General features: G+C 35.5%; 1 protein-coding gene across 2 annotated transcripts in view; it reads left to right on the forward strand.

The window, feature by feature from the left end:
• The window catches only part of LOC121410494 (SLIT-ROBO Rho GTPase-activating protein 1-like), an 83,494-nt gene that overhangs the window by 32,511 nt on the left and 27,619 nt on the right, over positions 1 to 23,364 (forward strand). For both annotated transcript variants that reach the window (XM_041602628.1, XM_041602627.1), the window contains exons 3-8: positions 4,839 to 5,007; positions 15,071 to 15,133; positions 17,418 to 17,552; positions 20,495 to 20,623; positions 21,529 to 21,750; positions 22,070 to 22,174. In XM_041602628.1, coding sequence (XP_041458562.1) covers positions 4,839 to 5,007; positions 15,071 to 15,133; positions 17,418 to 17,552; positions 20,495 to 20,623; positions 21,529 to 21,750; positions 22,070 to 22,174 — 823 coding nt within the window. The remainder of the gene's footprint in view (positions 1 to 4,838; positions 5,008 to 15,070; positions 15,134 to 17,417; positions 17,553 to 20,494; positions 20,624 to 21,528; positions 21,751 to 22,069; positions 22,175 to 23,364) is intronic.

The following is a 23,364-nucleotide window of genomic DNA, read 5'->3' on the forward strand; positions in this document are numbered from 1 at the left end:
TTGGCCGAATCGGGGGTATCTGTTGAATTACCATCATAACTTTGAAAGGTTATTGGTCTAGTTCGTTAAACTTGGACATTAGAGTAATCAAGTATCACTGAACATCCTGTGCGCATTTCAGGTCACATGACCAAGGTCAAAGGTCAATGAACTTTGGCCGAATTGGGTGTATCTGTTGAATTACCATCATAACTTTAAAATATCATGGATCTGATTCATGAAACTTGTACATAAGAGTAATCAAGTATCACTGAACATCCTGTGCGAGTTTCAGGTCACATGATCAAGGTCAAAGGTCATGTAAGGTCAATGAACTTTGGCCATGTTGGGGTTTTTTGTTGAATAACCATCATATCTCTGTAAGTTTATTGGTCTAGTTCATAAAAAGTGGACATAAGAGTAACCATGTATCACTGAACATCTTGTGCGAGTTAGAGTAGTTTTCAAAGTCAGCACTGCTGCTATATTGAACCGCGTGATGCAGTTGAGACGGCCAGCTAGGCATTCCACTTGTTCATTTTACAAGAGCCCTTTTTAGTTTTCGAGAGCCATTTTTTTAAAGTGATTCAGTGCATGGTTTTGCATCAGAGTTTTTCCTGCTTGTTTACAAATTTATTTAATGTTAAACATTGTTTATTTGATTGCTATTTATTTTTCTTCATTAATAATTGTTGAATTATTATTTTCTTTATTGTTGTCCATTTACATGTAGCTCTAATGTTTATTGTTTATATCTCATTACTTCTTGTATATTAAATTAAATGGACGTTCGAACTTCTTTTTTTAATATCCAATTTTGTCCATCTAATTGGAAAGGATGAAGTTTATCAAGTTTGAACAGAATTTGTATTCAGAGGAATCTTTTTCATAAATACTTTTTGACTAAAACTCACTTGAAAATTATTTTATGAAATATTGAATTCATCACAGCCTGACTGCTAACATCACCATGTCAACTATTTCTCAATCTAGGGATAGGCTATGCCTATGCTAGCGCAGCTCAGCCACTGAACATGGCACAGCTCTTAGTCAATCACCACTACAAAACACAGCTCACAGTCAATCATCACCGCAACACAGGCGGGCATGAAACTGCATTAGCGCCAATACATGTATACACTCGGGCGCTGACCGTTACTCACCAAAAATCCCCATAGAAAATCCTCATTTCGGTCTGAAAATTGCGGGATCTGCGCCAAATTTCCAGAGCACCAAGTGGTTTAGTTCAGATTTGAGGAGTGGAGTCTCCCCGAAAACTACTCTAAAATTTAAAAAAATGTGATTTTCTTCAGAGTTCATGATCCTATTTTCTTGCAAAATTAGGATGGTATCTTACAAAATTAATCCAATAGAAAAGGAAATTTTTTGCTATCAAAGTTACGGCGAGACCTGGTGCGTGCTGCATTTTGAAAAATAGTACTAGGGATATCGAGAGTTTGAAGCTCGATATGCATTTTTCTGAAGTGCCGCGCCCGTGATTCTAAAAAATCCTCTCAGTTACACATCAGAATGTGACGATGCAGTAAAAACTGCAACTGCGATGGCCTAGCTGTCTGACTATGGGAGACTGGATGGGCGCGGACGGAGTGATTTTCATGTTGGGAGTCGCTCGGTACTTGGCAGTTGTGAGAGCAATTCCAAAGCACACGAGGGCCGAATGGCTTGTCGCTCACGTTTATTTTCAACCCTGCAATGAACTGTTCCATGTCTGGGGTATTAACATTGAAATCTTAACCAGGTTGTTTTTTTAAATGCCATAATATGAAAAGGATATGAACCTTTTCCCTGAATTTTGGACACAAGGGAACTCAAGTATCATTGATCATTTTGCATGAGCTTTAGCCTTCAGGTCACATGATCAAGGTCAAAGGTCATAAAGTAGTGAACTTAAATGCTTTTCACACTGCTTTTTTTTTCTTAACCCCAGGAAATTGGTGGGGCTAAGGGGGCCTTAGACCCACAGATTTCCCGGGGTTAAGCTTGGCCCACTTCGTTTTCACACTACGTTTAGCAAATTGGGCTAGCATGGTAAAAAGTACGGTACTATCTGGCCCTGCAAAAAAGCAGGGTTAGCTGGCTTATTGTGGTGCTAGCACCACAATTGCGATGCTAAGAGTGTGAAACAAAACTGGACTTAGGAAAAGTGGGGCTAAGCAATAGCCAATCAGAGAAGTCGAAATTGCACGTTAATCACGCTCTGTATGGTAAAATCATCAATATTCATGAGCTGTGGGATAGTCCGGGGTTAAGGCGTTAACCCCGGCTAAGCAGATAGTATGGGCTTAAGAAAGACTTAATCCAAAAAAAGTACGGGGTTAAGGATAGTCCGAAGGATAGTATGGGGTTAAGGAAATGCAATGTGAAAAGCATATTAGTGTGTCATATTAATGTTGGTTAAATTGTTCATCTTAGTTGTTTTCAAATTCATCACTGCTGCTATATTGAATTGCATTATGCAGGCGAGACTCCTATAGGCGTTCCACTTGTTTAGGATGGTCATGCAATTGCAAAGTTAAGAATTATTATTGTGAGTGCATGGACCTACTAGGTACAACTTCGAAAACATCAGATTATTTCCTATGAAATGTTGTTGAAGCCTTTATGTACATGTACATGTACTTGTATGTGGAGTGTGTGACTGCTGTTCAAAATTGTCAAGATAAATAGAGAAGCCTGCAAATATGAATACATGACTTTATCGTATATCATTATTGCCTATTAATAGTATGCTTGGTACATGATGTAGGTAATTTAGCTATTATGATAATAGCTGGTAGTCTGTGAAGGTAGAGTTGAAATCACTGGGTATAATTACTAGCCTGCTAGAGATACATGTAGCATGCTTCTTAGTAGTGTCATTGGATCTGAGATGGCAATTACAGTACATTGTAGGTTTCCTATACAAGTAGCAGTATTATTTGGTGTAGAGATATTTATTCATTTATTCAATCTGAGCTTAGGGATACATTGTATACAAGACAAATACACTGTAGGGCTGAGAGGAAAGCAATAGGGAATTTGAGGTTTACTGACTATCCTACATTTAGGCCTACTTCCCCAAACTTAGGTACAGTATATACATGTAGGCTTGTATGCATCATTCCTTTGCAAAATATGTTTTGATATAGAACAATAATTCTAGCTGCCCCTCCCCCCTTGACAGAGCTCTATGCATGCAGACATACATCATTATTAATTGTTGCTTAAATTGCCAGTTGAAAATCCTGTTTATGTTCAGCAATATAATAGAATACAGCCTTCCATATAGATGTATATACATAGGACCTAAATGGAAAATGTATGCCTATGTATACACAAAATTATTCAAAAAATAATCAAACTTTGTTCGTATAGGATCAAAACTTGAAAAAAGGCAAATCCTGAATGTGACATGTTTGCATAGTTTGATGTTCTTTGAAAGAATACGGAACCACAGGTTTTGGCATGTCCATATTTGGTATTGATCTGAATACCTTGGGAGTTCAATTCTCGGCGCATTGAATGCCCGAAAGAGGGAGGGAGAGAGAGGGAGATATTAGGGGATTTCAAGTTCAGTGTTGGTGATGTCAATGTTTGAAGCAAGCACAATTTTATTTACATTGCCTGCCTGAGCTTCAAGACCTGAGTTTACAAAAATGATTCGATTAAATTGATTGCTCATCATCACCCAGTGAGATACATTCCAGGACCAACTTGATTTCAAAGTTGGTGCTGTGTTGAATGTAAAAATCCACCCAACACCAAAAGCTCAACACTGAACTTGAAATCACCCATACGAGAGAGAGAGAGAGAGAGAGAAAAAAAAAGAGAGAATTTGTACCGCCTACCAGGTATGACCATGATATTGACCTACCCACCCACTGATATCAGAAGGCAATGAATCGCAAGAATTATTATTACTTGATGTCAGATGTGGCTCTGCAGGAACTATTTTTCAATTTCAAACATCTATAATCCAAGCTACTGTACTGATACTGAAATTTAATTTTAAATTTTGTTTTTCATTTTGATTTTTCAACTTTTTTTTGTCTCTCTTTGAGTCTTTAACCACATTTATTTGTTGCCATGAACCACCGTGAAGCTACAAATCTTACAGCTACTTCGTGAATATAATTTGTATTCATAAAGCAGCTGTAGGGAATTTCGATTTTGGGTAAAAAAAAATGTTTGCTAACCCTAGAAAAAAACAATATGTCATATTTAGGTGAGTTAAATTTTGATGAAGCTGTTGCTCCCCCTAAAAAAAAATATGACAACTGACAAGGATAAAAATGGGTCAAGGGGGGGGGGGACAAGCAACAAAGTCCCCTTTTAATACGGCCCTTAGCCTTACTTAGCCCCATGGATCCACCCGTGTACCTTGGTCTCATTTGCTCTACGGCGGCCGTACGGCGAGTCGAAAACAGACGTTTAATTCATTTTTATTCAAACCACCTATGTTTAGCTGGTACAAAAATGTTAAAACGGCTGTTTTCGACTCACCGTAGATCAAATGTGACCATGGTATTACTCCCATGTGCTTATCTGTGTTTTAGCAAACTCTCGAAATTGTTGCTTTTCAGTGTAGGACTAGTTATTTTAAAAAGATCAGTGTACCTGTCGATGTGCAGTACACCAGTAAGTTACCTTTATTTCAAAGACTTTCTCATTAAAATATTCCTTATTTGCTTGCTGCAGAGCTGTGTGAAGCCTTTAATTTATGGACCCTGTTGACTGACTGTTAGTGTACATGTATCTACATCTATCTGTCTGTCTATGTCTTTCCTGCTTTCATTCTCTAATTATTAATCTCTGATATTCAATATCATAATTTCTTTAAATCAAATTTTATTTTCCAGAAGAGAGAAAGATGTTGTCCCTCCTGGTCCCCAGACATGTTGGAATCTCCTCTTAGACATAACCAGGAATCATCATAGACAACATACAACATTAAGTCAGGTCTTTTCTTACAATATGGCAAACAAGTTTGGATCAATGCGAGATGAACTGGACAATGTGTATAGAAAGGTAAGAAAAAAAGATGTCTCCATTGTAAGTATTCTGCAAGAAAAGTGATGACCATATGTAGTTCTTGAAGGGGAAGTTCACCTTGAAGAAAAGTTTGTCGTAAAAATGGCAGAAAAAGCTAATGAAAAATCTTGGTGAAGGTTTGAGGAAAACCTTTTAAAGATTAAGAAAGTTTAAAGAAATTTTTTATTTTTTTTATTTGTGATGTTATAAACAAGCAGCTGCCCCAAATGTAATATGAAATTCATGAATTTTTATGTTTTTAATGGTTCCTGATGACTTATTTTTGTTTTCTTTTCATGATTGGATGTGAAATTATTTGTCTGTTGATATACAAAAGGTACAGTAAAAAACATTTCATTTTTTTGAGAAAAGGACAATTCATTGATATTTTACCATTTGCTATGTAGGAGTGCTGCTCGCATAAGATGTCACAAATCAAATAATTGAAATTTTAATAACTTTTTAATTCTTTGATGGATTTTTCTCAAGCCTTCAAAAATATATTTCATTATTATTTTTTTGCTGTTTTTACAATAACTTTTTGCCAGGTGAACTTCCCCTTTAATTTAACTCACAACACCAACTGTGGTACAAACATATCCTATCCACTCGCTTGCTATCTCTTATTAAGAAGATCGGCATCGGTGTTGGACCAGTTTTATTTGACAGTTTGTATAAGCAGCGTTCACCCTTATTAGATAGTTGTGACTTTTCATGAGGTGTCTTGAGTGACGTACATGTATGTAAAGCTTACATCATTTGCAGTTTGTCTACAGGTACATCATGCATGGAATGAATGTAGACGGATGTACATAGTAGACATGTTGCACCAAAGAAAATTTCTTTTTGCACCAGCTTCATTTTAGTTGTAATAGAGCCAACAAGTTGTGTGGTGTAATGGAGATCATATCTCGGCCCAACATCAATTCCCAGGAAAAATTTATAGAGGTAAAACTGTCTCTCGCTCAGTGCTTGCATTCATTCATTGTAATGCATTTTTGTTTGATTGCAGTTTGTAGAGACAATTACTTGTAAGTTGTATATTAAGAAAATAGAAATATAGTCCTAAGTCATATCAGATAATCATTTATTCTCTTTTTGGTATGAGAGGATTTTACAGCTTGCTTTTTATTCCTTGACAGTATATTATCTACATGAATAATTCACATTTATCTTTGAATGTGACCAACTACCTCTATATCAGCCAAGGGCCTCCATTCTGTGTGAGGCCATGATTTACTAGCTGCTGATTAACTGTCTCAATAAATTTTGTGGCATAAAACTACACCCACCTCAAGTACATGTGCAGTCGGTCTACTGTCCAGTTACACTCCCTATTTATTGCAATGAGTAAGAGTTGCTAAGCAGATGGTGCTATCCATTATATGCCGTGAAATGGATGAATTGTTTACTTTATATCAAATCCACCCAGTATTTTCATCTTAACTTAATCAGATACAGCCCATTTGGTGAGCATGACTAAAATAAGACTATTCCACAGTGAAGACCTAAATTGCAGTGAATTCATTTCAATTTTGCATGCAGCTCTGTCATCCTACTAGGGAAGATATCTCCCTAGAGTATTGTGTGCTGAATGCTAAACAATAGGTGGTTTCAGACCGCCTCGAAGTTCGCCAGTTCCAGGTATTCTCTGATCGGGAAATTTACCCCGATCAGAAAATACCAGGTATTTTGGTAATGTGAAAGCAAACTACGCGTAATTTCCCCAAAAGAAAATACCCGCTAAATAGTGGGTACTTGGCGAAATTACGAGAACTTTCGTGGGGATTTTTCCAAGGTCGCAGGTATTTTGGCGATGTGAAAGCAAATTATGGGAACTTTTAGCCCAGCGTGTCGTTGGGCGCGGCGGCGTGGGTGGCTGCTGGGCTAGTGATTTTGAAGCTCGCACCTTGCCTGCTTATCAGACCATACTGCGCATGCTCGTAACTTCGGGAACTTATTCCGAAGGATGTGTTTCGGGGCGGTGTGAATGCAGGAATAATTAACGGGTATTTTTTAGCCTTAAAAAGTTCTCGTAATTTAACGGGGATTCTTGTGATCGAGGCGGTTGGAAACCACCTTATATTCTCTTTTCTGTCTTTGATCTAGAAAAGGCTGTTTGTATCATTTCTCAAATGTAGGCCTATGCGATTAGTAAATGGGATTATACTTTTGTTCACCTCAAAGCTAAATAACTATTTGTATTAGGTTTTACTAGCAAATTGTCCACTATTTGTAAACCTCTGTACCTCTGAAACTTTCATACCCAACTTGCAGAAAAGTCAAGTGCTTGAGGTGCACTTTCATGACAGAATAAAGGAAAAGAAATTCTACATAATATGTACATTTCGGCCTTAGTCTTGTTCAGTTTATCAGGAAATGCAAAGTGATAAGACGGTAAATATGGTGGAAATGGGTACATGTACATGTTAAGGTACTGGTCCTCAATTTCAAAATCTTGTTTTCATCAGAAAATTTACTACTGTAAGTATGAAGTTATCCATATTATAATATTGAAATAGTTATCCAAATTTGCAGGATAAATTCTATCATGAAAATGTTGCCAATGTGTATTTAGTCACATGTGGAATTTGTGATTTTTCAAAGATTGCAGGGCTTGCATGCCCATAGTCTTACAATAGAAGACATTGTATGATGTCACCCTCCCCTATTCACCTACAATTTGTGAAAACTGTGTATATCCATGGAGGTAGTATTCAACAGAAAATTAAAATTTATTTTTGTATAGAGTTGTACAGTATGGAGGAGGTAGCAAGCATTGAAAAGTGACCCACACATTCTTTACTGATTTTTATCAGATTTACGTGTAGGAAGTAAGAGAGGAAACGAGGAAACCTTGAGAATAACATTCCAATATTTTCTTAAGGTTCCAGTTTACTGTATGATCAATCTTGTGCTTCTATCAGAATAAAAAGCCTTTTTTTACATTTGGTTTTGTGTTGGTCTTTCCTTGATTTTCCCTCCAAAGTGTCTCAGCATTAATCCTAAAAAATGGTCTATTTTGACACCTTTAAAGAAGGCTAGGTGTGGGGTGATACAGCCACCCCTTATGATGTAATTACATAAGGCCCCCAACTGCTAATTTTTGTATTCACAGACTCCTCATGCTGATTAAACTTATTTAAAAAAAGAATCAATATCACAATTTTTTCTTATGTATTTTTTTTCAGAATAAATTTCTCATTATTTCTTTGTTTTAATTTTTACTGGTTTTAATTTGTGTGGAAATCTTTGGCGACTTCATTCTGACCATAAACAAGAGGAAATTGATAAAAGTAGAAATAATTTTTTCATGAATGTTGGCTAAAACATAATTTGCACTCAAAATTAACATTTTTTAAGCTATTTTGGGTCTGTCATGCACTTTGGAAGTGCCATGTGATTTTGCAATCGTGCACCCAGGGGTTGCAAATTTGGTCTCAAATGTTGCATGAGACTTTAAATGAAAGAGTTGGGGGCACATGCCAACTTCTCACGTTAGGGATTTAGCAAAAAATATTGAGGGGTAAGGGCTGAATCTTATTGTGGTTAAAACCATTAAAAGCATTATAATGCAAATCATAAAAAAGGAAGATAGTAAATTTAAATTTTTGATACTCAATTTTACCACTTGTGGCAATAAGCTTAAAATTAATTTAACAGAATCTTACAAAATCACCACCAAAGTGCTTCATACCCAACCCACTGTATCACTAAGTATTCAAGTACCATTTTCTGATCAGGAATTCTAGCCAGATCAGAAAGAACTATGTTAGTGTACTTTTCCAGACTTGCTGAGATGCTACTTTCAGCTCTAAACCTAATCAATGAAATCACACCAAATTCATTCAGCTTTAATAATAATTTAGTGAATTATTATTTTTAGGATTTCAATCTGCAGTCCATGTAGGCCTACATTGAAGGCTTTATACCTTTAAATTCTCAGCTTTCATCACTTTCACAGTATAAGTGCAACATATACCCCTTTCATAAACCCAATTAGGCGGCTAATCTCAGCAAAATTTGGTCGTAAAATCGGAGGAGGACCAGAGTTATCCGCATTATTTTGATGCTGCTATTATCCGTATAATAGCAGCATCGGGACCAGATTTTGACTTTATGAACGCATTTCCAAATAATGCGGATAATTGCCATGGTGCGGTCACAAGGTCACCCTATTCCAACACCATCGCATCGGAGGGGGCGTGTCCGGTTGTCATGACGATTATCCGCCTTTTTCAGGACGGGCGCTCGTAAAAATATTGCGGATTATTTTCGGAGTTTGTGAACGCAATTTTTATTAAATTATCCGCATTACTCTTAGGCGGCTAATTGGAGGATGGGTGTATGAAAAGGGTAATAGTGTACATTCTTCATGTAACATAATCCTTATCATGCAAAGCTGAATCAACCAACTACCCTGCTTTTCTTGATTACAGGGAAAGGCGAGCTTTCCACATTGGCAATGAACAGTCTGGAATGTTCATCATCTTTTGTTGTTGAAATCCGACACAGAATGGCTAAAAAGTTGGCATTGATCATGGATTGTATTCATGTGCATTTTCATCTTCAAAAATTAGTATGAAGAAAGATAGCATTTAATTTTTTTTTTGATTGTCGAATCTTAAAGCTTTGCATTTGTGATTTCATTTGATTTTGTCACCATAAGATTATCAACCAGTAAAATGATGAAAATGACCTCTTTATTCTCTGAAAAACGTGTGATGAATCATATTTTTCTTGTTACATTTTTCTTGATAATTTAATCTGCTTGGTATCTGGAGTTAGAGTTGGTTTTAAAAATTGTTCTATGGTAGTGTGACAGAGCATGACCATGACATTTATACCGACGTCTCTCATGTGCAGTGATTTCATTAGATTTCTTTAGATATTTGGTCCTTTGTGGACAAGACAACATTCTCCCATAGGCAACTGTACAAACCATTATGTAGTTGTATTCAATGTCTTTTTACTTCTCATTGTTTTTTATAATTCTCTTGTGTTTTTATGGTGAATGAAATAAATGAACTTGAACAAAATATGAAATCCATAGGGTTATTCATCAGGGACATGGTGGGGGATCGCCATCCATGTGAAGTCCGATCTACGTACTACTGTTTTTTTTTTTATACTGGTGGTGATCGAAGAAGAGATTGTCTTGTTTTTTAGTTCATTTTTTTTCATTGGCCAATTCTAAATTGTTCATGGGAGCATGGGTCCATGACACTACACTGCAAGTGAGATCATCCCATTGAGCTCAGCTGCTGGATTGGCACAGTACAGACAACTGTAACTGAGCTTACTATCATATTTTCATTGTAATACAGAAATTCAATTTCCATCATTCAAAAAGGTATTCATGACTGATAATATACCTGGTAGTATGGGCTTTTATTGTTAGCTCCATGATATGACTGTTTCTGATATTTATGGGCTTTATCATGATGATAAGAATCAGATACCAAACCCAAGTTAGGTTATACTTAATCCACCTACATACTGATCCAAATATAGTAGACCTGTAAAGTTAATCTTGATATTCCTCAATTTATTATTAAATCTGCATTAAATGGGGATAAATATCTATGCTTTTTGTGCATTATTAGCAATAAGACTTATATAGCACGCTTTCCATTACATTAAGACCAACATGTAATGTAGATGCTTAAGGCACTTCAGACTATATCATGTATTTATAAATGCATGAACATTCTTAAACTTTTACAATGATTGAGGTTTTCAAGTTGACAGTTTGGTGCTTATTCTTAATCCTTGCATATGATAAAATTTTTAAGTTGGTTAATACTTTAAGCTTTTAGTATTAAAAATAAATTGTTAGGACCTGGTTCTGATAGTAATAGTATTCTAGTAGTAATATGTTTTTTTTTAATACATGAATGAAGACAATTTACAGTGTAAGACACTGTTCTCACTACCATCCTAAAACTAGTTTAGTGGAAACTACTTTAACATGTAATGAGAACGGTCGAAGCGTTCTTGAAGGCAAAACATGTCACCCCACTGAGTGTTCCCATAGCAACAAGACCGCTTTATGTCAAGTGGTTTTGAAAACCACTTTCGGGTGATCAAATTGGAACGCTAGCTAGCGATCTTCCAAACTGGTTTCCTGAACCGGTTTCCAGTAAACCAGTTTTAGAAAGTATAATGAGAATGGTGTGTAAGTTATGCAATAGCCATTTCACACAGACCCATCTAACATGGGTATTTTAAGGTATGACTGTCTTCTTTTGTATTTCTCAAGTAGTCTATACATTCATTCATGGGGTAGTCATTGAAAAATAATGTAATGGCATTTCATCATGGAGGTTGCCTTTGGTTGGATCATGAGTGGGTCATGAATACTTGAACATGGCCGAGCCTTATCAAGGAGTCTTTACACTTGATGATCTGAACAGTCATAAGAAACTTCCTTGCTTCTCACAGAGAGATCTTTAGTTTCACATTAAAATCTTTGGCTGTCTTTCAAGACTCACCATCAGACCTACGTAGCAGTAACGGTATCTCAAAGCACTGCCACATTTTCTCCTGTTTTATGGTTTTATTGTATTTAATCAGTATACATTTGAGTCTCTTTTGCCTTTTAAGAGAGAGATCATTTGTGCATTAATACCACCAAATATCTTTATATTTAGGCTATACTGTGACACGTCTGAAATGGGGGAGGGGTCCATTAGATTGAGTCAAAAAGGATTTCCCTGAAATACATCATTTGCTCATTCTCTCTAACAAGTTACATGTATCTGCTCCATCTACCCGCTGCCCCCTGAATTATGAAAAGATGGGTAACATTTTTCTTTGTAATCTGGTGTGAAAGCATCCTATGATGCAAGTATGGTAATGAGGTAATGTGAATCCTCACTGCAAACATTCATGGGACCAAGGTGGTGAGAAGAGTGGCTATTAGAAAATTATGATGTTCCCCACACATTAGAATGGGACTCATTCTCATGTTAGAGGAGATATATAGATTTATTCAATATCAAATTCCCTCTCAAGTGCACTTAAGAAATCTGCATTATTAGGTGAGAAATGGTTATGGATAAAGAAAAATTATTGTGAGGAGCTGGGTGTGGAGGGTGTTCTGGCATGTGCTTCATTTGAGCAATTTATCTAAAATCGCTAAAATTAAAAAGACCTGGACTCTGGAGTCATGAAATTCACAACAAAGTATGTCATACTCAGAATAATGTTCAGCTATTAAAAGAAGGAAAAGTGGACCAAAAAAAAATGACAGGAAGTGTTTTCTTTCAACCAGAAGCTCTGGGAAATATCAATGCCAAACTACATATGTAGGCCTATAGGCCTACTCTAGTAACAGATAAAGTCTTGGAGTAGCATGATTTGGCTAAATGCATTAGATTAGATTGCTCGAATATATTGCAAACACTGGGAAAATGCTAACTAATTTTTTTTGCAGTCAGGTCAGGTGGGTTGAAAATTTAGTAAATTAAGATCTTTTATAATGACAACTCACCAAATTGTTTTGTGCCACTGTAAGTGAGAATACTTGGAGAAGTTGATTCTTTGTATAATTATTCTGGATGGTGGAAAATGTATGCCCATCTATTTATCTAATTGTGTTATTCACAAAGTGCCTCATTCCCTTAAAAAAAACTGAAAGCATACAATCAGTACAAGGAGATGGTACATGTAAGTTCCATTTTCAGGTCTTTTTTTTTCTTTAGATACAATTTAATAACAAAACATATATTGGTTACATGTATCAAAATCAAAAGAAATATGTGTCTGTGTACTTAAAATACATTTAGGACACACTTTAAAAAAATTGAATGAGTTTGCAACAAATTTCCTTCCATGCACTGGCCGTTAGCATAAATAACATTTTCAACAGTGGACATGTACATCAACAGAAATGACACAAGCACAAGTGAGAATGAAGGATTCAAAGATGAGATGATTTCAAATTTATTGTCGGCATGGAGGTAAAGATGTAGGAGAAGCCATTATCAATGAAGCATAGCAGAACACTATCAGACCCAGTTCATAATTGAAATAAAATTGCATTCATTTCTCTTCTGGTATTGTTCACTTGACGCAATGTCGTAAGGCTATACACAAATTATACTGACTGACTAAAGCAAGCCTTATACTGCGTTCTTTACCCGGGGAGGGGGTGGGGGTGCAGGTCCATTAACAAGTGGATACCATGCGCAACCATGGGCTCTCAAAAACAAGTATTATCCATATTCTGAAATTGCTTACTGAGTATTAAAATAAAGTGGCTTTTAAAATTGGTTATCATGTGACCACATGGGACTGTTGCAATTGAGTCAGAGTGCAAACTGTATAGTAACTTTAGTGGTCACAAATGGTCTTACAACCAACTGTAAAAGATGATTGTATTGCTAATGTAACATGTATATACTTCACATATTTCTCATATTTTTGAAAGCTCTTCCTTTTGTTTATAAGTGTGAATTGGGCCTCGCTCTTTAGAATTTTCCCATTTGACTGAGGCTCCAGGGATGTCATTCACAGGGGAAAGTGAAGAAGAATTAATTGGTTTTATGGACAGTTTCTAGCTTTTCTTCCAGGCCCAAGTAATTTTCAAGCAAGTGCTATCAATTCAACAAATTCAAAAGCATAACTAGATGCTAGAGCTCTTCACGTTATCAAATAATGATGAAAATAGGTTGGCCAGAGGGAAAAGCACATTTTACACTTGGGATATCATCACTATTTTCTAATGTTAGTTTCAAGCATGCTGCCTTACCTCATAAAAAAATGTTTTGGTGTGATTTCTGTATGATCTTCTCTTGCAATTCAAACTATCTTTAAATGGACTTTCTAGATGAATCACATATCGTTTAATGAGTAATATGAATCTTAGGTTATGAGCTTTAGGTATCATCATCTATGCTGACTCAGAATGGACATTCCTTGCTCTATTTTTCTGAGGAGATATACATAGCAAAAACAAAACAATTTTAAAACAGATAATAATATTTTTAGTGCTTGACATAACATATATATATATCCCTTGTCATGTTAAGAAATAAGAAAAAAAAACCTTTGAAATAAATAACTTTATGTAAATAATTATGAATTAATCTGTGCGATTGCAGTTGAACCAGGAAATGCAGTACTTCTACACATAAGATGCTTTTAATACACTACTTGTGCAATACATTGAGCCAAAGAAAATGTTTTCAATTTAATACCAATACAAATTTTAACTTCATATATCATAACTGAGACTTGGTTCCCCTATTTCCTGTTGTTTTACATTGAAGTATGCAACATCAAAGTTTTGAAAAGTGAGGGGAATGATTTGCAATGCTTAATGTATTTCAAGCTCTGTCAAAAATATGAAGGTTTGAAAATGAAATTTCACTATGTTCAGATACAAAATGTACATACCCTGTAATCCTGTATTGTATATTTCATCTAAATGTATTGTATCCCTACCCCCTTTACCAATAAGAATCATGTGATCCCATCCTGTCATGAAATTATTTCCTATGCCTTTGTAATTTAACACTTTAATGTCTACGATTATTTTGATTTGATTGTCTCGATAAGTCACTCTCGAAGATTGTGAATTCATTTGTAAAACTTCTATGGACCCACAATTAATATCTTTGCAGCCTCCCAAATGCACTCCATGATTCTATGATCGATTGGGCAAACTTTCTGGAGGCATTGGGATGGAGTGATCCATTAGTAATGGCTTCTTTTGAGGTCACTCTCTTTTTCATTCATCAATGTGTGAAGTATTAATGAATAAATAGAAAAAGAATTCCCTTCTGATCTTAACATAAATCAATAATGTATGTGTAGAAAATGGATATTCAGTCATGTTCTTTCACAGAGATACTTCAATTGTCATATTTATAAGAAGTATTGGACATATCTGAAACTCATTGCTCCAGTGCTTATCAAGTGTGCTTCCAGGTTTTCAGGATTGAGTGTGCAAACTTTGTTGGTAAATACAGGCCAGTGATTGAGAAGGAATGATACATCAAGGTATAAGAGCTATCTGACAAGTTTGCTGTCTTCTTGCTTTCTTTGTCTACAGAGTCGTGAGATGACGGTGGAGGTCCACAACGAGATTCTGAGAGTACTCAATGAATTATTTGCAGTAAGTAATCAACTTCCATATTATTACAATATTAAAGGGAAATCATGTTGAAGAGATACATACAGAACACTTTCATTTTATAAATGCAGAAATTGGCTTGCAGTTACATTAGAAATAACAAATACTGTACTGAGATGGAAAAGCATTATTATCTTATTGCTTCTCATTTCAGATGTTTACTTGATTATGAAAGAAATGTTATATCTAGAATAAGGATCTAAGTGCTTCCCTTTTGCAAGCTTGAATACCAAAATTCAACCTTAAGCAAATATATACAGAATTCTGCTCGAGTTTGTGCTTGTCAATTTTAAGTGTTTATGTAGACTGCATTTGAAGTGTTTAAGCCAGATAGTCTATTGCATATTCTGAATTAAAGTCTGTGAATTTGTATGCTGCACTTCATTGAATACAACATTATAATGGTAGATAAAATAGAATGTGTTATGCTGGCATGAGGATAAATATTTTCAAATTATTGCCAAAATCTCATGATGTCTATTTACCTGTGGTACCCTCATTACATTTTCTGTACTAGACAAGTCTTAATTCAGCACAAGAAACACAGCATAAAAGTTCAATAACATATTATTTAGATACAAAATACTACCCGAATGTATCAATGGATGCACGTTATGTGCATTAACTCTAAATATAAAAAAAAAAATAAGACGTACTTTCCTGTCAAAGTCTACCAACATTAAAAAACAAAACTTCATGGGACAAAAAAATTGTTTCCTGTCTCTTAAACATTTTGTGGTTACCTTGTAGCCTGTTGATGTTCAAACAGTGTTGCTGATAATGTATTGTTGTACCATGTCTAAACATGGCTATAGAAATTTTTACATTTGATATCAATTGATATGCAATAATTTGTGTTTCCTAATTCTTTGTATTTTTCAAGTGGACAGACAAGTAGAATCAAGACTGAGTATTGCTGTCATTGTAGCATATCAATTGTTAATGTTATCTTGATGATTCAATATTGCTCATTGGTAGCTCAATTTTGCCTTAACAAACAAGAATTAATTTTTATTTAGGGCAAGGGTCTGGATATAATGATAATTTTTCTTGTTTTTGTCTCACCTGCGAAGCAAAGTGAGACTATAGGCGCCGCTTTTCCGACGGCGGCGGCGGCGTCAACATCAAATCTTAACCTGAGGTTAAGTTTTTGAAATGACATCATAACTTAGAAAGTATATGGACCTAGTTCATGAAACTTGGCCATAAGGTTAATCAAGTATTACTGAACATCCTATTAGAGTTTCTTGTCACATGACCAAGGTCAAAGGTCATTTAGGGTCAATGAACTTAGACCATGTTGGAGGAATCAACATCGAAATCTTAACCTGTGGTTAAGTTTTTGAAATGTCATCATAACTTAGAAAATATATGGACCTAGTTCATGAAACTTGGACATAAGGTTAATCAAGTATCACTGAACATCCTGCATGAGTTTCACGTCACATGACCAAGGTCAAAGGTCATTTAGGGTCAATGAACTTTGGCCGAATTGGGGATATCTGTTGAATTCCCATCATAACTTTGAAAGTTTATGGATCTGATTCATGAAACTTGGACATAATAGTAATCAAGCATCACTGAAAATTTTGTGCAAGTTTCAGGTCTCATGATTAAGGTCAAAGGTCATTTAGGGTCAATGAACTTTGGACGAATCGGGGGTATTTGTTGAATTACCATCATAACTTTGATAGTTTATTGGTCTAGTTCATTAAACTTGGACATTAGAGTAATCAAGTATCACTGAACATCCTGTGCACGTTTCAGGTCACATGACCAAGGTCAAAGGTCAATGAACTTTGGCCGAATTGGGTGTATCTGTTGAATTACCATCATAACTTTGAAAGTTTATGGATCTGATTCATGAAACTTGTACATAAGAGTAATCAAGTATCACTGAATATCCTGTTTGAGTTTCAGGTCACATGATCAAGGTCAAAGGTCATGTAAGGTCAATGAACTTTGGCTATGTTGGGTTTTTTTGGTGAATAACCATCATATCTCTGTAAGTTTATTGGTCTAGTTCATAAAAAGTGGACATAAGAGTAACCATGTATCACTGAACATCTTGTGCGAGTTAGAGTAGTATTCAAAGTCGGCACTGCTGCTATATTGAACCGCGTGATGCAGGTGAGACGGCCAGAGGCATTCCACTTGTTTAGTTGAAGTTATGGTACTATATTGGAAAATGTGTAGTTACGAGAGCAAGGTCTATTCTTAGAATGATTGATATGGTATGATAGAATGTTTAAAATTGTCTATTCAGGAAACCAAGTCTTACCACACAGCCCATGGCACATTCAAGACAACAGATGACAAGCTACAGCAAATATCAAGTGACCTCGAAAAGGCAAGGAAAAAGGGTCGGAGAGTCAAGGAACATGAGAGAAATTTTGACAAGGTAGAGATATTTTCTCAATAACTCTTGTATATTTATATATAAATGGTTTCAGGGATTCATTTTTCTTGCCATGCTGGAGAATTCCCGGGGGGGCACTCGACCAAAAAAGTGGTGGTGGTGTGCCGCGGGCGAGACAAAAAACGGAGGCCTTGGAGCGGGCTTATTGTAAAAAGGAGGGTCCTCGGAACGGGCTTCAGAACGACAAATGTTTGTGAAAACGGGGGTCCTTGGAACGGATCGCCAGCGTGTGAGTGTGTATGCATCCCTATGGAACGGTCATGCATGCATGATGCAGCTAGCGCGGCCTCCGCCGGGGGAGCTCTGCGGCCGCTTTTCACCAAAATTGTAGCTCATTCAATGCGATCGGAGCGGCGTAACGAAAAATATGCGAAGCTTTGGAGCGGATTTCTCTCTTCTTTTTTCTCGATAAGAAGAAAATGCTATGCCTTGGAGCGGCTTTCTTTGTTCTTTTTCTCAACAAGGCAAAAATGCTATGCCTTGGAACGGAAATTTGAGTGTGAAAATGGGGGTCCCCTCCGCGGCACATACCCACTATGCATTACATACTGAGTGCCCCCCCCCCCCCCCGGGAGAATTCCATGCTATGCTGGGAGTTAATGCTCATTAATTCTGATCAGACCATACTACTTTCATGAGGCCCTTGCAGTTCTTTTTTCTGTTGATATTTGACCAAGATGATCATTGTAGCAGTTCCAGTATATTCTTCTTTCCATGTAAGGAGGGATTCGTATATAAATTTTGAAAGTTTTGTGTATGCCTGGTAAAAACTGGGGATCTTTGATATTACAAATAATACTTTAACATTAGAAAACCAGATGGAGTAGTTAAGTTTATTTCATGACACGGATAGCTGTCTGTAAAGGAAGTACTTGCAGACTTCTATGTATCTATTTACCTATCACCCCAAAACAGAATTTAGATCATATCCTATATTTTTTTGATTTGATAATTCAAATCTTATTTATCATTAACATTTGAAGGATTACAATTGGTATTTTTAAATTGGATCATACACAATTCTCTAATTATTAGAATATCTTGAAAGTGTATTAATGACACTTCGCATAGTTCTGAATTACTTTGTGGCTGTTTGCCAAAGTCAGTATGTGTGATATGCTTCTACAGGATATATCCATATAAGGTTTTCTTTTATGACATTGCATATTAATAGCACATGGTTTTGAAACATCCATATAAGTTTTTCTTTTATGACATTGCATATTAATAGCACATGGTTTTGAAACATGTCATGTTCAACAAGTGTGAAAAAGGGGTATGGAAACAACAGAAGCATGCACCCTGTTATAATACATGGTTATGTTAAAAAAGTTTCTTCATGAATGTTGTAAGGAAGCAGAGTGATGAGTTTGGAATAGATTGTCCACCACAAGAAACTTCGGTTGAAAAAAGCTTTATTTGTACAAAACATGCGACTCTATATGGTTGTATACAATTCATTGTGGCAACAGTGTACTGAGAAAGTCAAGAGATACAAATGGTTATGGAAAAGAAGATACATGAATATGAAGAGATCTAGATCTGTATGAATATTTTTCATTTGTTTTCATATCAAGTCCTTTTACGCCTTTTGGACCCCTAGCACGAGCCAATGCTCAGCGGCGCATGCACAGTCGCACAAGCGAAGCCCAGTTAGCGCTAGGGCTATACGCTAGGGCACGGCGGCCGTGGCCCCTACCTGCTGCACTGCATATTAGGTACAGTACGCGCCCGGCCCGAATATGACAACTTTTGCCATTGGCTTGTGGTCTGACACATGTTTATTTAAAGCTAAAACGCGAACGCAAAGTTTGACCAATGAACATCATTCTTACATCATCGTAAAGCTTATAAAAAACTGCACAATGACTCATGGGAACTAAGCTGTACGATACCATCAAGCGAAATTGGAATGAGTGGGAAATCGTTTGTGGTGACATAAAGTAGGATTTTACGTTGATTTTCATCCTATTTTTTATATGAAAGGGATGTTAATGTAATTAACATCTTTGCAAAAATTTCAATTATTTAATGGAAATGATATGATATCATCAGCATTATATCATTGGAACTAGGGATAAAAGTGGGAACTTTTTTCAGGAATGCCAAAATCGTTAACAAAACATGAAATTTCCAATGGTATTTCCATAGAGTGGTAGACACGCGCGGAAAGCACGCGCAGTTAGTGTCCCATAGGATTCGATATGCTTCTAGATTATTGGATTTTTGAGAACAAAAATATTGTGTAGTTCAGAATTTGAACATCCATTTACCATTTTCTTTTTACAGAAATTTATAAACTTTAACAGATTCAAAGCAATGAAATTTGATACACAAGTGAAATGATATGAAGACTTTGAAGCATTCATGAAACTGATGAAAGTAACGTTTCTCTTAACTTTAGATCAACTTCCAAATGCGTTAAGCTCTTCCTCCCTTTTAACTTTGAAATCTACTGCAGAGCTGCCAAGTAGTACTGACTTTCCATATTTAGTACTGAAAAATGAGAAGAATACTGATGGTTTAATGCAAAATACTGATTTCTAAAGTTCCAGTTTTATGTAGTGTTCCATGGTATTTCGTTAAGAATACTGATTTCCTCACCAAAATACTGATTTCCTCACCAAAATACTGATTATCAGCTTTTATCATACTGAAATGATCATATTCAGGTTGGCAGCTCTGCTACTGTATATCTCTGGTATTGGTTTTGAATTCTAAGTAACAGCGTGCATTAAAGTTGGGTTTTAATCAGAATCTAGTTGCAGTTTTAAAATAATTTATTTTTTTCTGTTTGTTTAAATATTAGTGTGTAATAAAATTTACTTGTAGTGGTTATAACTATCTGCAAATTATTAAAATGTGCTTAATGATTTTTATGGGCTACCATGCATGTATTGCATACTGCATTTTGTCTTTAATAGAGTCGTCAAAAACTTGAGAATGCTCAGGTGAAAGCAGCAAGAGCCAGGAATGACTACCTTCTCGTCATCTCAGCTGCTAATGCTACTATACAGAAGTACTTTGGACCAAATGTTACTGAGCTAATTGATGTAAGTTCTAATTATCTGTCACATAATTGGCAGTTGTAACTGCAAGTAAAAATACTCCCTCCCTCCTTTATACAGAATGCCTAATTTGAAGTTAATTTTTACAATTCATTGTTGGAAATAGAGTGTTTGAAAGATTTGTTTGTTATCATTGCCAATTTGAAGACTGATGTTATTTCTTGAATGAAACAGACTATCTTATACCAAAACAAATAAGGATGTAAATTCTTAGTCAGTCTGTTTTTACTCATTCAAGTTGTAAAATGTGAAACATAATCAGAAGTTATAGGCAAAGATACAGGAAGCCTTTCTCCTCCTCAAGGGTTATTTGAGAAGCTATCATCTACTGGGCGATTGAGCTATTGATAAACACGCCTGAGTGCATCATTACAATAGTTAACCTTTCTATTGACATGGATCAGAATACTTGCATGAGTCATCAAGTCCTCGTATGTATGATGTTTTCAAACACCACATCCACAGCCAGAATGAAATCTTTAATTGGAACTTTGGGGACATTTTTTGTTGTGTGTGCCGGAAAAATTCTTTCATAGGTTATTGGCAAACTTTTGAGGCACCGACTGTACATAGAGTGAAAGAAAAGTGCTGTTTTTTTTTATTACCGAGTTACTTCCTGAAAGCACTCATGATGATTGTTCATAAAAATATCATACTTCTTGAGCTTTACTCATTAGGCCATGAAATGTGAAAGGCCAAGAAAAGAAAATGGCAAGAGTATCTATCCTCAATATAATACTATTTTGTATTTTATGTATATCAATATTGTTAAAGTCATTGTACATAAATAATTATGTCAGGTCTCTTTTTTGTTATCAGAATATTGACGAGATCCAAGTGACAGTGAAGGCCACTCGTTTACATTTCCATTTTATCATCTTGTTTTGTAGTGTTTAGATCTTGGCTATGTGAGGAAGACCCAGAAGATGTTGTATGCCTTCCAGACCTCTCTGAACCAGGTGGTCAAGCTCCAGCAAGAAGAGCTACAACGATTGGAGCTTAACATCCGTAACATGAATGCCAAAAAAGATAAGGAGGCTTTCCTAGAGAATCACAAGGCTGCATTCTCCACACCCGATACATTCCAATTCCAACCACATGGAGGAGATAATGTAAGTTTCTTCAACTCTATACCGTTAAGTCCCCGGTTTGCTAGCTTACAACCATTCATGTTTCTCAACAATCCAGTGAAAAATCACCATCACTATCAGTAATTGTTGGTAAATAATGAAATAGATTGTTGTCACAAGCAAGATGTACCCAGAATGAAATATGAAATGTTTCTCGCTTTTATTTGAATTAGTAATCAATGAAATGAACAAGAAAGTTAATTGACCCCCCTCCCCTCCATGTATCTGAGGTTTCTGAATGAAAGCTGGTACATGTTAAATGTTTGAATAATTTCTTTGTTCTTCTTTTGATCTTGTTAAGGTGACATCAATGATTGCAGATATATATCCTCTAAATGACGAACTGAAATCAAAGTACAACACTCTTGGAGAGCGCATCAGTCAGTTAGAATTAGACACTAATGAGGTAGGTACAATCTTTACTAGGTATAGGATGCTAGAAGATCTAAGGGGATTGTCAAGTTGCTTCCTTCAATGCATTATCATTGCATCACCACAGAAGACTCTTTACTTTAAAGACTCAGTATTTTTTTTAGATGCAAACATTGTTTTTCTGCATTTTGATAAAGTAAGTTTGTGTTTATTTGTGTATGGGAAATTGATACTCGGCTAAAAATAAAGCAGTTTGTATTTTGCTTGAATTGCTTAGTGGGGGTGGAATAGAAAACAACATATCAAATGGCAATTTATATTTTCATCCCTTTTTGCAATTTGCCTGTTGATTTTATAATCCCTCTGGAAATGTCATTTGAGTGAATTAATGAATAATTTAGCATACTAGAAATATACAGTCACATTGGTAAATGGAAGATGTGTTAAGAACTTGTGAAAAACATGTAAATATTTTTTTAGTACAGACAACAATTGCATTGATCACATGCAAATTTTGACATTTTGTATTTGACATCATTTTCTCCAGTAATTATTATGTCATGTTTGAATGTTAGGATTAATGTATTTTTAGTAGCTGCTGAATGAAGCCAGTCATCTTGAAATCTTAAATCAATTTGTAAATATATATTTCTGTTTATAGAGAATAATTTGAAAAGCTATTAAAGGGATAAAAAACTTGGCACAAAATATTTGACATTTAGGCCTGTTGCCTGAAATCACTTTTCTGACGTCAAAATATCCCTCAAAAGGTCAACAGGATATCTCTTGCTCCAATTTCATTCACATTTTAGAAAGATAGTAATTGTAAACACTTAATGTCAATTAGCATTGTTTTTTATATTCTCTTTTGTATACTCAGATATAGGTCATAATAATTTATGTTTTGGTGTCTCTGATTTACGATTTATTCAAAGCAATATGCTCAAAATGTTAATTTACTAGGCCCTCTTCTCTGTTACTATCAAATACTATGTTAATTTTGTTTAAAAAAAACAGCAGCAACAAAAAAAATCCAGATTTATCACTTACATTCTAAAAAATCAGTAAATACATAGAACTGAATCAACTAACATGTTGGCAAAATTATTCAAAACCTACTTTTATTTTGTCATTTTGAAGGTGATTCCTGAAATCTTTGTATTTAGATAACATATTACTCATAGCACTTTCATCTGACAATAACCAGACACATGTGATATGAAT

The sequence above is a fragment of the Lytechinus variegatus genome, chromosome 3, assembly GCF_018143015.1.
Source record: "Lytechinus variegatus isolate NC3 chromosome 3, Lvar_3.0, whole genome shotgun sequence".
NCBI lineage: Eukaryota > Metazoa > Echinodermata > Echinoidea > Temnopleuroida > Toxopneustidae > Lytechinus > Lytechinus variegatus.